Below are 16,263 nucleotides of genomic sequence, written 5' to 3'. Positions count from 1 at the left end.
AATAAAAATTCATTTTTAATGTTTTTTAAAGCATTTGGTTTATTTTAGATTGATCTCCATCATATGTTTCGTGTTTGTTTTGTATGATTAATTTGTTTTGATTTGTTTTTTACAAGATTATTATGATCTCATGACCTAGATCATAGTGAATGACAGGCAATAATCCTCGTTGTATTTTATTGTATACAAGTATTGATTTTTTTATCTATAGTTATATTTTTTCTCAATATTAAAAAATATTTTAACAACACCTACATGTTGATTTTTTAGTGTTAAAAAAATTGAATGGGTACAAAATGTGGTTCAAATAATTTTTTTTTATTAAATAGATTTATTAATATTATACAAGTGAATAATAAATTTCAATATTCAGAGTTGAAGATCAGTGAAGCAAAATCCAACTCTGACCTAAAACATGTTTGGAAACATAGTGCAAATCGCGTTCCCTTAAAATTTAATTTTTTTATTTAAAATTAATTTTTTTATGTTTTTAAATCATTTTGATGTATTGATGTCAAAAATAATTTTTTAAAAATTAAAAAAAAAATATTATTTTCATATATTTTTAAACAAAAACATTTTAAACCTAACCACTACTACAAACATCCTAATCTCGTTACTTTTAATTATAGACCTCTAAATTTTCAAGAGAGCCTTAACCATTCCTTTATGCAAGTGCACACTTTGCCAAACAATCCTTTAGGAAAATGAGTTGCCCTCCGACGACTTTCCATAACAGGCCAGGATTAATTTGGACTCTTCGAGGGTGTTTGAATATGAGATAACTTGTGCTTTTTTTGAGTAAAAAGTATGTTTTTATAGCTTTTAAAGATGTAGTTTGTGCTTAAAAAGTATTGTACCTTTGACAAAAAGCCACCACATCTCAAAACCAAACACACCCGATCGTTGGCGATAACAGCGATGGGAATGATGACACTTCTCTACATCCTTGACCATTTCAATTCCGAGAAACTCCCCCACAATCCCATAAGAAAGTAGTCCTTTTTCCTTGAAGAATTTTCTCCATTAGTCCTTATATTTTAGATATGGTCTTCAACATGCTTTTACAAGTTTAATTACTCTTAAATTTCCCTTTTCTAATCTGTCCTTTTAATAAGTATCTTTGTTTAAGCTAATAAAGATATAATTACTTAAAAAAAACTCAAATCCTACCTAATTTATTTAAAAAATGAAAATGAAAATTTGTTTTTTATATTAATTTCCCCCCTGGTTATTTGTAAAGAAGAAACTGTAATCTAACCATTAACATGTTATTTAATAATTAATTAACTTTCAAATCTTTTGTTTTATTAATGTTGACTTAAACTAATAAAATCAACCCATGACACTATCGATTTTATTGATTTTATTATTTTATTATTAATTAATTGATTTTTCCTAAACAATATTGTTTTAATTTTTTTTAAAGATAATTCAAAATTCTTGCAAGGAAACTATATTGAATTTATTTATATCAGCTTAGGTTAATTTATCAAACTCATAAATCAATCATATAACAAAGTATTTTTATAAATTTGATCACATGTAAATAAAGTTTAATTAGTCTGGAGACAATATTTAGTAAATTGGGACCAAAGTGTAGGACTTCGATAATACTTAAATAATAGTAATGTTCCTACAATAACAATGACGTTACATAACTTAAAGAATATATATATATATATATATATATATATATATACATAACTTAAAGAATACACACACACACACACACACACAAAGCACAAATAATAATAATTTTGGATGCAACACAGATGGAGCAAGAAATTCAACCCTAAGAAAAATCCAAATATAAGTTATTCCAACTTTCTTTCTATCCCAAGAAATCGAGAATGCTTGTTTCATTCATCAAGATTATAAATCCTATAAACTATATTATAAGATATAGAATACCTATAAACTATATTATAAGATATAGAAAGCTAACGTGTGGAGTCTGTGGACCCACCCAATGTTCAAACGTTGAAAAAGCTGCCAAGAAAATGTAAACACATAAATACGAGAAAGAATAGCATATTTCAAGTTTCTTTTAAAAAAATATTTTTTATTTAAAAATATATTAAAATAATATTTTTAATTTTTTTTATATTACCACCTCACAACAATTCAAAAATATTAACCATCTAGGTGGTGGTCTAGTGATAAAAGCTTGGGACCAAAAAGTTTGCTCCCTATATGGTCTCAGGTTCGAGCCCTGTAGTTGCTCATATGATGGCCACTGGAGGCTTACATAGTCGTTAACTTCAGGGCTCATAAGATTAGTCGAGGTGCGTGCAAGCTGACCGGACACTCATGTTAAACTAAAAATATATATATATATATATATATTAGTAGCAAACAGTCACTTGATACACTTTTACAGGCTTTTGATTAGCCTCACTCATCTTAGCCCTGTTATTAGTTAATGGTTATCAACAACTCTTCATCCCGTGACTTTTCCGGCCCTCCCTGGAACGACCAAACCCCTGTCAATAATAATAATAATAATAATAATAATAATAATACAGTTAAACCATGTTTTTAAAATAACTTGATTATTTATTATTTATTTTTTTTATTATTTTCACGTGTTAATGCTAAAAATAAATTTTAAAAATAAAAAAAATTATTATTTTAATATATTTTTAAATAAAAATATTTTAAAAAACAATTACTACCATAATATCATACCCTATTTTAGTCACAGTTTACCTGCTTTTCCAGTTTTCAAAAATAATTAAAAATAAAATTCAAAATTTGTGTTTTTTTGGGCAACATGATGCACTGCTGTTCTACCTGCATTTTGCCAATAAAATAATAAAAATGGTTGTTTTTGTTATGGTTTACCACCTTAACAAACAGGTTTTAATTGACTGGGATTGTTGGAATAACTTAATCTTATGACAAAGTTTGTTTTTAAATATATATTCTCCAAATCCTTACTAAATTATCAAAATTACATTACAACATTTTTAAGTTACTTAATTTATTTGGTTTAAGATAATATTTTTAATATAATATCATAACTTATGAATTATTTATTAAGTTAATTCAGATTAATTATTTTATTAAAATAATATCATTTCATTTTTTTTAATAATCCAATTAGATATGAACTAGATTGGTTTGATTGATCGATTAAATTCCACCCAATCAATATCTTATTTAGTTTTTTCTTTTTTAATTTTAATAATAATTCTGCTCTTTCTATCCCAAGAAATCGAGAATGCTAGTTTCATTCATCAAGATTCTAAATCCTATATATAGATAAATTAGACAAAAACCCTAGTGCAAAAGTCCTATAAACTAGCCAAACAAATCATACCCAGAAAATCAAAAGCCAGAAGCAAGCTAGCTCAATTTTTGCTCCCCTAACTAAGAAATGCATCAAAATATTTTTTTATTTTTAATATTAATATATAAAAAAATATTAATTTAATATTTTTTTTAAATAAACAGATTTTTAAATGCAATCAAACATAATTCTGAGTACAAAAATAAATTATATTTTGATTGCAGGCATAACAATCTTGGCAGTACCGTTGTTGTTTGGACTTTGAGAATGATAAAACAAAAGAGTTGGAATAATTGGAAATCTGAACAATTTGGCTACCCATCACTGTATTAATTAGCCATTCCTTTCCTTGCCTGTTCTCCTTTTTCTTTTTTTTTTTCTTTTTTTCTCTGGCGCAATTGCCAACAAATACCCCTTTTTCTAAAGGAGGCCCTCCTTTTTCATCAAAAACCAAAATTATAGGATTTCTTAGGCAGCCACGTACATGCTTTAGGAGTTCTTCTTTCGAAATCCTCATTAGAGACTAATTTGTAGCCCTGTAAGATACCTTTCCAACGCGTCAAGAATCACAGGAATATGATATGTGAGTGGAAAGTTGTGATTAAAATACTTAAGTGTATCCAGGCTGGTTTCAAGTGAATTTCACGACTCCTTTGAACTTGATTGGGCATTGACTTGCTCTTCTATAAACTCTGAAATCAAACATAAAGACCTGTTCAAGAGTATATCAAAGTAAATAGAAATTCAATTCAAAAATTCACATTAATTTCTAATATTTCTATTCATATTTTAGCATTTTATTTTAATAATAGAGCATTTAAGGGTGTTTGAGAGTGCAGTATCAATTATTTTTCAAAATATTTTTTATTTAGCAATGCATCAAAATAATATTTTATTATTATTTTTTAAAATTATTTTTAATATCAAAACATCAAAACGATTTGAAAATATAAAAAAAATAATTAAATTAAAAATTAAAAAAATTAATATAAAATTAGCAGAAAGGACAAAAATCCTATAAACTAGCCCAATAAATCATACCCAGAGAAGCAAAAGCCAGAAATAAGCAACCTCAATTCTTGCTCCACCTGGCTAAGAAATGCAGCTTGCCCACTTGGAATTATACATCCTCCAAATTCCAGGGCAAATAATTGGTTGGAATTGTTTTTTGAGGAGTCATTTCAAAAATTGAAAAATAAAAACAGAAAAAAGATTTTCAACACAATCATGCTTTTTATTTATTATAAATATAAAATAAAGTTGAAGTGAAGTTGGGTCCAATCTTTAAATGGTCCAAACATTATTGTTAGAATGCGACAGTCCAATCTTAAAGGTTTTCAACAAAATCATGCTTTTTTCCTGGTAGCATGTGCCATGTCTCAAGCTTCTGTGATCCAAGAATCAGGCTATTGGGGTTTTATTAAATTAGCTGTTACTAGAAATAAAATAAAGGAAAAGAAAATCCTCTGTAAGGTAATTAATTACTCAATTAATCCCTAATTAAATTAGTTTTCTGATTGTTCTTCACAAAATTTCTAAGAATAAAAATATTTTATTAGATGTCTTAGCTGAATTCTAAACCAGCCTATAATAAAAGAAGGATACGTATTATTACATTTAACGGAGTAATTAACCATTCTACATATTAATTATTTCGAGACAAAAAGGTCCTTTGCATATATTAGGATAGAAATGATAAATGATGCAACAAAGAAGTATTCTAACAACGAAAGGATTAGCAATACGAAAGGATTAGCAATACCCTCTATTCTATATTATATTATATTAAGGGCAGAGTAGTCTCCTCCTACCCAAACTTTACATAGGGACGAAGGACATCCTTTGTATTAGGATGCTCCCACTCCACTACTGTCTCCCACCATTCTACTGGATATGCTCGTTTGTATTTAAGAGAAGGGAGAAGAGATGGCTGGCTATTTTCAAGCAACGGAAGACAAATTGGCATCCTCTTCAGCTTCTCACAATCCATTACATCAATATCTTTAAGAGAATTGAAAGTCAGTTTTGCACTGCAAATGCTTTTCAGTTCTGGTAATTCATACAATCTCAGAGATCTTAACTTTGGGAGTATTAATTCCATGATGGAATTGTAGGTGCTGCTTTCTTCATCTGTTGTTCCTATTATCTCCTCCATTTTCTTACAGCAACTCACTTCAATCCTTTCCAGGTTTACGAGGTTTGGCAGCAGCACAAGCGGAACAGCTTCTTCATACTTTCACATTCATATCGAAAATAATTATGTTTTGCACATGATTTTTAACAAAAATGATTGAAAGAATGATATATTATTGAATATGAGCAAATTTAAGGTTACAATCGATTAGTATTCTTACAGAAGGATAGAATTGATAAATGATGCAACAAAGAAGTATTCTAACAACGAAAGGATTAACAATACGAAAGCTACAATTCGATTGAGAGAGATGATGCTTACCCTCTATTCTATATTATTTTATATTATATTAAGGGCAGAGGAGTCTCCTCCTACCAAAACTTTACTAACGAACGAAGGACATCCTTTGCATTAGGATGCTCCCACTCCACTACTGTCTCCCACCATTCTTTTGGATATGCCTTGATTTTTTTAAGAGAAGGGGGAGGAGATGGCTGGCCATTTTCAAGCAACGGAAGACAAATTGGCATCCTCTTCAACTTCTCACAATGCATTACAGTAATTTGTTTAAGAGAATTGCGAATCAGTTTTGCACTGCAAATGCTTTTCAGTTGTGGTAACCATTCCAATCTCAGAGTTCTTAACTTTGGGAGAATGACTTCCGTGATGGAATTGGAGGTGCTGCTTTCTTCATCTGTTGTTCCTATTATCTCCTCCATTTTCTCACATTCACTAACATAAATCCTTTCCAGGTTTACGAGGTTTGGCAGCAGCACAAGCGGGAACAGCTTCTTCATACTGTTACATCCATAACAATAAAACTTCTTAAGACCAGAAAACATACCAGGTGGTGGAGCAGAGCATAACCAAGAAGATGAAACCAAGCTCTCCATGCTATCGCATTTCCCAATTCTGATGCGCTCCAGTTCAGTTGCATTCTCTAATGACAAAACATCACATAAACTTCTTGCATCGATGCATTCACAATGCAGTCCTTGAATGCCATTTAAGAACTTGACCTGAAAATCTCCATCTCTGTGGATACTCAAATTACCCACCCCAACTGTTTTACTTGGAAAATCTCCAATCAATTGCTCTATACATCTAAGCACCTCTCCTACTAAAATTTTATATGTGCTTAATGATTGAATCCCATCTCGAGATCTGAGATACTCCACGAAGTCAGGGAGACCTTCGAAATGACATTCCAAAGTTTCTAAATTTCTCAAGGATCCTAGTTCCTTTCCTTTAACTGTTATCGGAGCATAACTGATCCCCTTAAGCTCTTCTAGTACAAAAACTTGCAGCTGAGAGAGTTTTGGTAATATCCCACTAGGAAACTCCTTTTCACCACATCCATTCATTCTAAGATACCTCAGGTTGGTTAGGCATTCCATTCCTTGCGGCATCTTTTCAAGCGCAGTACGAGAGAGATCCAACCTCTTCAGTTCCCCGAGCTTCTCGAATGATGGAACATGACGTAAGTTCTCACACCCTTTAAGCAATAACGCAGTGAGACTCACCAAATCAGAGACAGAGTCTGGCAAATTTTGAATACCTGTGCCAGCCAGATTGAGGACCTTGAGCCCATGTAATTGCTTGAAAAATGAATCTGCAATGAATCGCAACCAACGATTTTGACATAGCAATAGAGTTGATAGATAGGGACACCTTGGTGAATAGCTGGAAGGAATTTCTTTAATTTGGTTTTGCATTAGTGAGACTCTAGTGAGATTCTCTGTCCACTCCTCTGCATCTGGCAACTCTTTTAATTGCGCACCTGCTTTCACCATGACTTGAGACTCGTCTTGCAGTATTTGGATGGCCATGTCCCTAATCAAGTCATGCATCTTGACACGTCTAATATCATCATAATCCATTTGAGCACTTTCCAATAGGCAGACATATTCAAGTCTATTAAGCATCGTGTGGCCCTCATCAAATGCATCTCCCCTGCTCCTCTTTCCTTTAATTATTCCCTCATCGATCAAATAACCTATCAACTCCTTCCTTTCAATATCATCATCTTCAGGAAATAATGCACAATACAAGAGACATTGTTGTAGTGCTAAATCACCTAACCGATCATAACTAAACCTCAATAACTTGAATACTTTCTTATCTATGTCCCTAAATTCTGATTCTCTCAATTTGTTCAATGTATTTCTCCACTCATGTGGGTCATCCACTCCCCTCAAGCTTCCTGCCACTGCAATAATTCCCAATGGCAAACCAGCACATTCCCTTGCAACAGCTTTCGCAATTCCTTCCACTTCTGGTAAAAGTGCCATTGCACGTCCAAGTTTTTCCATGAACAAAGTCCAAGCTTCTCTCTCCGAAAGTAGCTTCACCTTGATTTTGCGGTGGCAAGCCATCTGATGACATACCGTTTTTGATCGAGTTGTCATAATCAGCTTGCATCCTTTCAACTTCTCAGGAATTCCCACTTCCTCAAGCTCAAAATTGTTCCACAAATCATCTAAAATAAGAATCCATTTTTGTTTTCTCTTTAGTTCTTCTGACAATTTGACAGCTCTATGCAGATCATCATCTTCTCTTGAAAGGTTTAGATGAAGTTGTGTAGCAATAAAATTCTGCAACCTATTAATGTTGAAATCTTGAGACACGGTCACCCACCAAACATGATCATAAATATCTGGTCTTTGTAGAAGCTCATTATGGATATGTTTCAGTATTGTTGTTTTACCAACTCCTCCCATCCCATAAATACCAATGGTTGGGACTTTATCATCCATTAACAAAGACCATATCACCTTCGTATTCTCTTCAAATGCTTGACCCACTGGCTTTGTAGAGCTAGTAGGTAATGGAACTCCTCTAGTCTTGTTGTACTTCAGACTTTCAGAAGATCTAGCTCCTGCGCCAGCCTGCACTACTGATCTTCCACTATTCTCCACATCCTCCTCTTCCTGCACTGGTTGTGTCCTCACTCTAACCATATGCTGCTCATCATGACTAGTTACATCATTGTTTACTGATGGAGCACAAGGTTGATCATAACATCTTCCAATGCCATGACAAAATTGGGATGAATCTCCTCGAGGCTCCAGAGTCTGCACTTTCTCTGTTCTTGGTACAGTCTCAAATGCATCATGCTGAAAAGATCCTTCACCAGTGTTTTCCATGCCATTTTCCGCTTGTAGATGCGACTGAATTCTCTCTTCTCCTGGATCTTGTTCCATGCCCTGAACTCCCACTTGTATCCTTCTAGCTCCCCCTGCCACATTGCCAAGTACTGCATTGCTTTGTTCCAACGATCGATCCACTGGTTCTGTCCTCAGTCTGCTCTCGAGTGCCCCTTCGGAAACTCTATCTTCTTGTGCTCTCATTCCGGTCATGCTTACTACGTCGTTTCCTGCTATTGCATGTGAAGAAATCCTCTCTTCCACTACTCCGGGTTCTACAACCTGAACTTCTCTTTGTACCCTTCCAACAATTCCTCCCGTATTTTCATTCTCAATGTTTTGTTCTTGTAGACAAGTTGGAATTCCACAGTCATTAACATTGACTGAACTTGCTGTGATTTTTTGTCTTTTGTGGCCACCATATATAGCTAGAAAGGCTGCTTCTTTAACTTCTTTAGTCACCCCACGACAAATGGCAACACCACGCCCTTCCTCTCCTGATAAATGCCATTTGAACCTTGAAATGGAAGTTTTATTGGCCCATGTATGTTGACAAAACTTACACTTCATGCTACCATCAGCCCTATATTCAACATGAATCCGAAATGGATACTTTGATCCAACCGTTTCGACCTATAGAAAAAAAACCGGGGTCAAAATAAAGAATAAAAATTGATGGAAGTTACCCTTATTTTGCTATTAAAATTGATAGTTTGTTTATTGCACAATCATAGGGGGAAAAGACGACGATAATTCAGTTAGACTTCTTACTTGTTGAGTATTAGAGGCATTTGGCCTAGCAATTTGATTTTGCAATCCTCGGACTTGTAGGTTATCCATCTGTGACCTATATAAAAATGAAGTGATATAATTGGTAGTCTCTCTTAAGCAATAAAAATCAACAGCTTGAAGTCAATCAGTACCTAGGCACGAAGTTCTCTTGTTGCATATTGTCTATGTTAGGAATTACAGCAGCTTGATCTACTTGTCCTTCATTACAAAAAGTTTGAATCCTAAATCCAAAATCATTCGTAAACAAACTTATGATTATCTTGCTAGAAAAACTAATTGTTTTTATTACAGAAAATACTAAAAATGAAAAATTGGATACCAGGGAGCAGGAGAAGAAGGTCCAGATTGATTGAAGCCACCATGTTGAGAAGTGGTTGCGTTCGGTGTCATATAGCCATGTCCCGGCCGAGGTTGATGAATAAAGGAGTTCTGATGCCTGAATAATATTCAAATAGTTAAACATAGAACTGTTATTCTCACAAAAAAGAGAGATAGAGAGCTCAAAAAGACTTGGAAGATCCTCGACCTCGTCAATTTTGGTCAAGTTTATTGTTTTCATGATTAAAAAAGTGTATATTCGAGGTGAATACCGTTGATTCATTGGAGGTTGAGGTCCAGGTAACATCGCAGGCACTTGATTGCTCATTGGTAACTGATAATTAGTCCATTGTTGGTCCCTAAATTAGCAACATTTGTTAGTGATTTCTTTATACATATGCATAATTCTTTGCTATTAATCCACTAAGATATCATTTTAGCTTACCTGAAAGGATTGGCACATTGAGGATCAAATAAATTAGAATTAGGCTGACACCTATATTCAAATATAATGAATTCATTTAGTGTGAACAAGAAGAAGAAGTTAAATAATGATGAATATTATGTACCTTGGTGGAGCTTGAGGCCAATTTGGTTCATTTTGTTTGATCCATGACGATGATGTTCCATCTAAATCTCCCATTGTTGTCTGTTTGTTTAACAATAAACATTTTGAAGATGCTCGAGATAAATTGATACACGAAAACATAAAACTTTTTGATCCAATGGGTGATACAAACACTTGCTAATTCAATGGACATTGTAGCAAATTGGATTAGGCATGAGCACTCACCATGGTTTGAGGAAATGAAGGTGGAAACTGATCAGTTGTTTGTTGAATACTATCGTTGATCACATTGTTATCCACCACCATGTTCTGACCAGCATGATCATTGCATAACATGAAGCTTTGGTTGCCTGGAACCTCCGGTGGCGACCTGCTTAATTTGTTATTAGGAACATTATTCTTTTATGGGAATAATAAGAAAAACTGTAGAATAACTAAATTGCAAGTAATCATCTTCTGATAAAATATGCTTAAGAATGACGTACAAGAGAAGCTCAGATATATTGAATGAATCTTCTTGTGATTGAAAATCGAACTGATTCGATGTCAAGTTGACATCATCCTCAATAAAAGACGGTGGGACTCCTTCCATCTGAGGTTTAAAAAAGAACAGAAAGCACAGATTAGATAACAATATATACACACACATGACTTATTTATTTGTTAAAGAAATTCGGATGAAAAATAGGAAATATAAATGTTGCTGTTAATGATTTAATTCTTTGTTTTAATGCTAAATTATTTGTCACTTGTTGTAAACAAGTTTAATGAAAGGTAATTAATACTGATCAAGTTAATTCATGAATCAGTAAGAGACAATTTCATTGAATCATTATGTCAGAAAAATATTGGATAAAAATAATTAATGGCAGTCCCAGTACAGGGCATGGATTACAAAATCTAGTATTGGAAAAGAAATCCCATATATAAGGAGTTAAAAACAGCAAAGAATTTTGAAAAGACAAAAACAATGAATTCAAGGTTTAGGGTTAATTTAGTATGAACACCACAAGCCATGGATTATGAAATCCGAGAAAAAGATAGATCTATTTATCATGGATTACTTTAAAGATTCAGACAAGATGGAGTGCAGTTAATTTACCTGGATTCAAGATGTTCTTCAAGTGCTGGTTTGCTTAAGCAGTGATCAGCCAAAAGAAAAGGAAGAGAAATCACAGATCAGAGAAGAATGTATGATTTAGAAAAATAATAAAGTTGCAGTATACATAAATCTAGTTCGCACTGATCATGAGATGGGGAAAGGAAAATAGGGAATTGTATAATGAGATGAGATGTGGAAGAGAACGTTACAGCCGCTAGCTCTTTTACATAATACTATTTATTAGAAAAGTCAGCTCAATAATAATAATTAATTAACGTATTGTTTGATAGGAAGGAAGTTGCCAGGAAGCAACCCCAACATTACATTATAAGATATAGAAAGTTAACGTGTGGACCCGCATATTTCTGCATTGTGTAAAGGTTTTTTTTAAAAAATATTTTTTATTTAAAAATATATTTAAATAATTTTTTTAAATTTTTTTTTATATTGTCACATAAAAACAATTCAAAAATATTAATTACAAACAGTCACTTGATATAATTTTATAGATTTTTAATTACTCTCCCTCATTTGAGCCATGTCATGGTTAATGGTTATCAGAACAACCAACACCGCGAAAAAAAAAAAAAAAAATCACGGTTGAACCATGTTTTTTTAAAAAACTTGATATTTTTTTATTTTAAATTAAAATTTTTAATATTTTTAGATCTTTTTGACATTTTAATATTAAAAATAAATTTTAAAAAATAAAAAAAAATTATTTTAATATATTTTTAAATAAAAAAATAATTTAAAAAATAATTATTATCACCATCAAACATTATCTTATTCCATGATAGCATACTGCATACCTGAACTTTTCCACACCAATGGAGATTATTATTTTTTCCAATACCCTTCTACAGATTTATATTCTTAGCCCTCGACCTATAAAGTATGATTTGCTAGCCAATCTGCACACTAGTTTCCAATTAATACAAAGATGATCGTGTTTTTTTGTTGCCAAAATTGTCGGCCAATAATTTTCCATTTTTTTTCCGAGTTTTTTAGTGATTTTTTTATCTCAAATTCATAAATTAAAAAATTAATAAAATAAAATTTTGAATTAAAATTAAAAATTAAAATTTGAAATGCAAAATGCAAAAACTCTAGGGAACAGAATTTTGAAAAACACACCAGGCTACTTTTTTATTTCAGTATCATATTTGGTGTTCAAGTTTCAATTATTTTTAATGAATTAAATTGAATAAAATTTTATCAAATCAAATACCAACTTAAATTAATCGTTGAAGCTTTTTTTTTTTTACCTTGAGAACTTCATAATTAATTAAAATAAATTATTAACCTCAAATTCCCATGAATATAAAATTAAAAATAAAATAATCAGCTCAAATAATAATTAATTAACGTATTGCTTGATAGGAAGGAAGTTGTCAGGAAGCAACCCACCGCTCACCTACCAAACATGAGAGTGTTTGGAGATTACTTTGGTTTTTTTTTTTTATGGCAATATAATTTTTAATTTTTTATGGAAATAATAATTTAAGAAGAAACATGTTTTCAAGCTGTGTCAAATGCAGAATGCTTTAATTCATACGAGGAAAATCTTGTTGATAATATAGTTCGGTATAGTGCACTGCCAGTTTAAAATTACAATCATGATTGATTTTTAAAATATTTTTTATTTAAAAATATATATAAATAATATTTTTTTATTTTTTAAAATTTATTTTTGATATTAGTATATTAAAATAATCTAAAAATATTAAAAAAATTAATTTTAAATAAAAAAAATCAACTTTTTTGAAAAATACATTAACAATATAAAATAAAAAATGATCTTAGTATTTGTCTTGTGGCCTCTCTCGGCGGGACACAACGCTGCACTTCCTTGAATGAAAATATTTAAGTCGGTAGCTGCATCAGGTTTTACCTCTGGCTAGACCTTATTGTCTTGATCCAGGAATTGATTGCCAAGAATCACTCAAGCACGTGTTTGGCTCGAAGATATAGTTGCATTTTTTTTAAGATATAATATCTTTTAAGTATAAATTATATTTTTAAAAGTTAAAAAAATATACTTTTAACCTAAAAAAACACAATTTACCTCTCATTCAAACATATCTGTCAACTTATATGACAGAGACATGGTGCAGTCAAACCTTGTTTTTTATAAAACTTTAAAATTTTTTTTGTTTTAAATTAAATTTATTTTAATGTTTTTATATCGTTTTGATTTTGATGTGTTAATATTAAAAATAAATTTTAAATAAAAAATTTTTAAAAAAATAATCATTACAGTAATATTTTACTGATTTTTAATTTTCATGGACTAAGGTATATTTGCCTTTCCAATTTTTTTTTAAAAAGAAGAAAAGTAAAATTCAAGACTTCTGTATGTTTGACAACATGGTGTACTACGGTTATACCTGAATTTTGCTAATAAAAATATTAAAAATGATGTTTTTGTTTGTTGTTGAAATAACTTAATCTTCTAATAAAGTTTGTTATTGAATATATATTCTCCAAATCCTTACTAAATTATTAGAAAGTAACATTATAACATTTTTAGGCCTGCTTAATTTATTTGGTTTAAGATAATTTTTTTAATATAGTATCAGATATTTAATAAGTTATGAGTTATTTATTAAGTTAATTCAAATTAATTATCTTTATTAAAATAATATTATTTTGTTAGTTTTTATTAATTTAGTCAGATATGAACTAAATTGGTTTTATTGAATCGATCAAATTTCACCAAATCAATATTTTATTTGATACAATTATAAATTCAATTTTTTTTAAGGTTAATATTTAAAAATAAATAAATAAATAAATAAAAGCTACGTACCAATATTTAATTTAAGTAACCTCAAAGACTACTAATTTAGATTTTGATATTAAAGGGGTCTCTATCTCCACTCCCTGGCTAACTCTTTGCCTTCTGCTATCTGCCTAGTTGATGAGGCAAATTAAGACCAGCTCTTCAATCTTCACAAACTAACTTTTATATGTATTAAGTTAGATTTGTGTAATTAGATTTATCAAGTCTGCTTAATTAAGATGGAATATTTATGACTTTTATATGTATTAAGTTAATATAATTGTTTTGAGATAAACTTTTATTCATATTTCTATTTTTGGGGTATCGAGGAATAGAAGAAAATTAAGACAATATTTATTCATATTTCTATTTTTGGGGTATTAAGTTAGATTTGGGTGATTGTAGCCCCACTTTGGGGTATCGAGTCTCCACGGAGACAAATTAAGAGAACAGAAGAAAATATTAAATGATTTAATAGAGAATGAAATTTAATTTTAAATGCAAATTAAAATAAAGCAAGGTGACTAATGGAGAAAGTACTGGAATTCTACAAACAGTAGAGCGTCGGGAAATCAAATGATTTTAAATGCACACCTTTGGTATTTTAATTATTATTTATTTCGTTTAATAACTCAATTGGATGTTCAATTCCCAAAATAAAATTAACATAACACCAAATGTAACCCTTTTGAAAAATCATTCATCACTTTTAAATAACGCAAATGATTATTAAGAAAATTCAACGACAACAACAATATACTCAAGAGCAATATTATAGTACAGAAATTAAATCAATACAGATAAATAAATGATCCACAAATAATTAAAGAATTAATCCATGTAATACCTATTTAGGAGTGCTTGTCAAAAGCACTTCCGAAAAAATTTAAATTTTTTTTACTTTAAATTAATATGTTTTTGATGTTTTTAAATTATTTTGATGTGCTGATCTCAAAAATAATTTTTTAAAAATAAAAAAATATTATTAGCATGCTTTTCTAAATAAAAAACATTTTAAAAAATAACCATGACTACACTCACAAACACACTTAATAAAAAAAAAACATGGCAGCAACACAAGCTGGAACAGCTTCTTCATACTTTTACAGCTATAACAAAAAATTAAAACTCTTTAAAAATGTGTGTAGAAGAACACTTTCACTGATGATTTATTATAGTGAATAGATGTATTATTTTATTAGGCTACTTTAACGATAAATCAATATAGTTTTTTTTTATTTTTTGGATTTTCATCTTGGAGAAACTCAATAGGATGAAAATATAATATTAATCAAACTTCAAATTATAATTATTTATCTATCGAGTTTAAAAGAAAGGTACAAAGGGACGAAGGACTATTTCAATATTAATTAATAAGAATATCCTTGTTGATTTAAAGGACTATTTTCATCATTCATATCGAAAATAATTATTACAATTCAATAGTCTTAAAAAGATAATGAATAAATAAATATCTATTCAAGTCCAGAAGAATGGTGGGAGTCAGTAGTGGAGTGGGAGCATCCTAATGCAAAGGATGTCCTTCGTCCCTTTGTAAAGTAATATAATATAGTGTGATTACAATTACATAAATAACATTTTTCATTTTTTTTTATTTCATTAGTCATATATTTTTGTTAACTCGATAGATAAATAATTATAATTTGAAGTTTGATTAATATTATATTTTCATCCTCATTGAATTTCTCCAAGATAAAAATCCAAAAAATAATAAAACTTGGCAGCCACGTACATGCTTTAGTTTTTTTAAATAAAAAATCATCATCAGAGACTATTTTATATACCGGGGAGCTTGTTTTGAACGCGGTAGTAATGATATTTTAAAGTATGTTTTATTTAAAAATATATAAAAATAATATTTTTATTTTTTAAAAATTATTTTTAACATTAACACATTAAAATAATCTAAAAATATAAAAAAATTATTTAAAAAAAATTAAAATTTTTAAAAACACGAGCATTCCAAAAACAAGATAACACATCAAGAATCACAGCGTAGAAAGTTTGACATGTGAGTGGAAAGTTGTGATTAAAAAACATTACTGCTTTTAGAGTGATTGTGACAGCATAGCAGGAAATGTCATTATTGCTATTTTTAAAAT

General features: G+C 30.3%; 1 protein-coding gene, 1 long non-coding RNA gene and 1 pseudogene across 2 annotated transcripts in view; 1 reads left to right on the top strand and 2 right to left on the bottom strand.

The window, feature by feature from the left end:
- The window catches only part of LOC18108053 (uncharacterized), a 257,452-nt gene that overhangs the window by 148,901 nt on the left and 92,288 nt on the right, over window positions 1-16,263 (bottom strand). Inside the window, exon 3 of the mRNA XM_052449711.1 lies at window positions 10,479-10,623. Coding sequence (XP_052305671.1) covers window positions 10,479-10,623 — 145 coding nt within the window. The remainder of the gene's footprint in view (window positions 1-10,478; window positions 10,624-16,263) is intronic.
- The window catches only part of LOC18109910 (probable disease resistance protein At4g27220), a 173,184-nt pseudogene that overhangs the window by 131,710 nt on the left and 25,211 nt on the right, over window positions 1-16,263 (bottom strand).
- Window positions 5,953-16,263, top strand: part of LOC127904811 (uncharacterized) — a 98,375-nt gene continuing 88,064 nt past the window's right edge. Inside the window, exon 1 of the long non-coding RNA XR_008058242.1 lies at window positions 5,953-6,808. This is a non-coding gene — a long non-coding RNA (uncharacterized LOC127904811). The remainder of the gene's footprint in view (window positions 6,809-16,263) is intronic.

This window comes from Populus trichocarpa, chromosome 19, assembly GCF_000002775.5.
Source record: "Populus trichocarpa isolate Nisqually-1 chromosome 19, P.trichocarpa_v4.1, whole genome shotgun sequence".
NCBI lineage: Eukaryota > Viridiplantae > Streptophyta > Magnoliopsida > Malpighiales > Salicaceae > Populus > Populus trichocarpa.
Note: the sequence above shows the minus strand (reverse complement) of the source record. Positions and strands in the feature narration are given on the sequence as shown.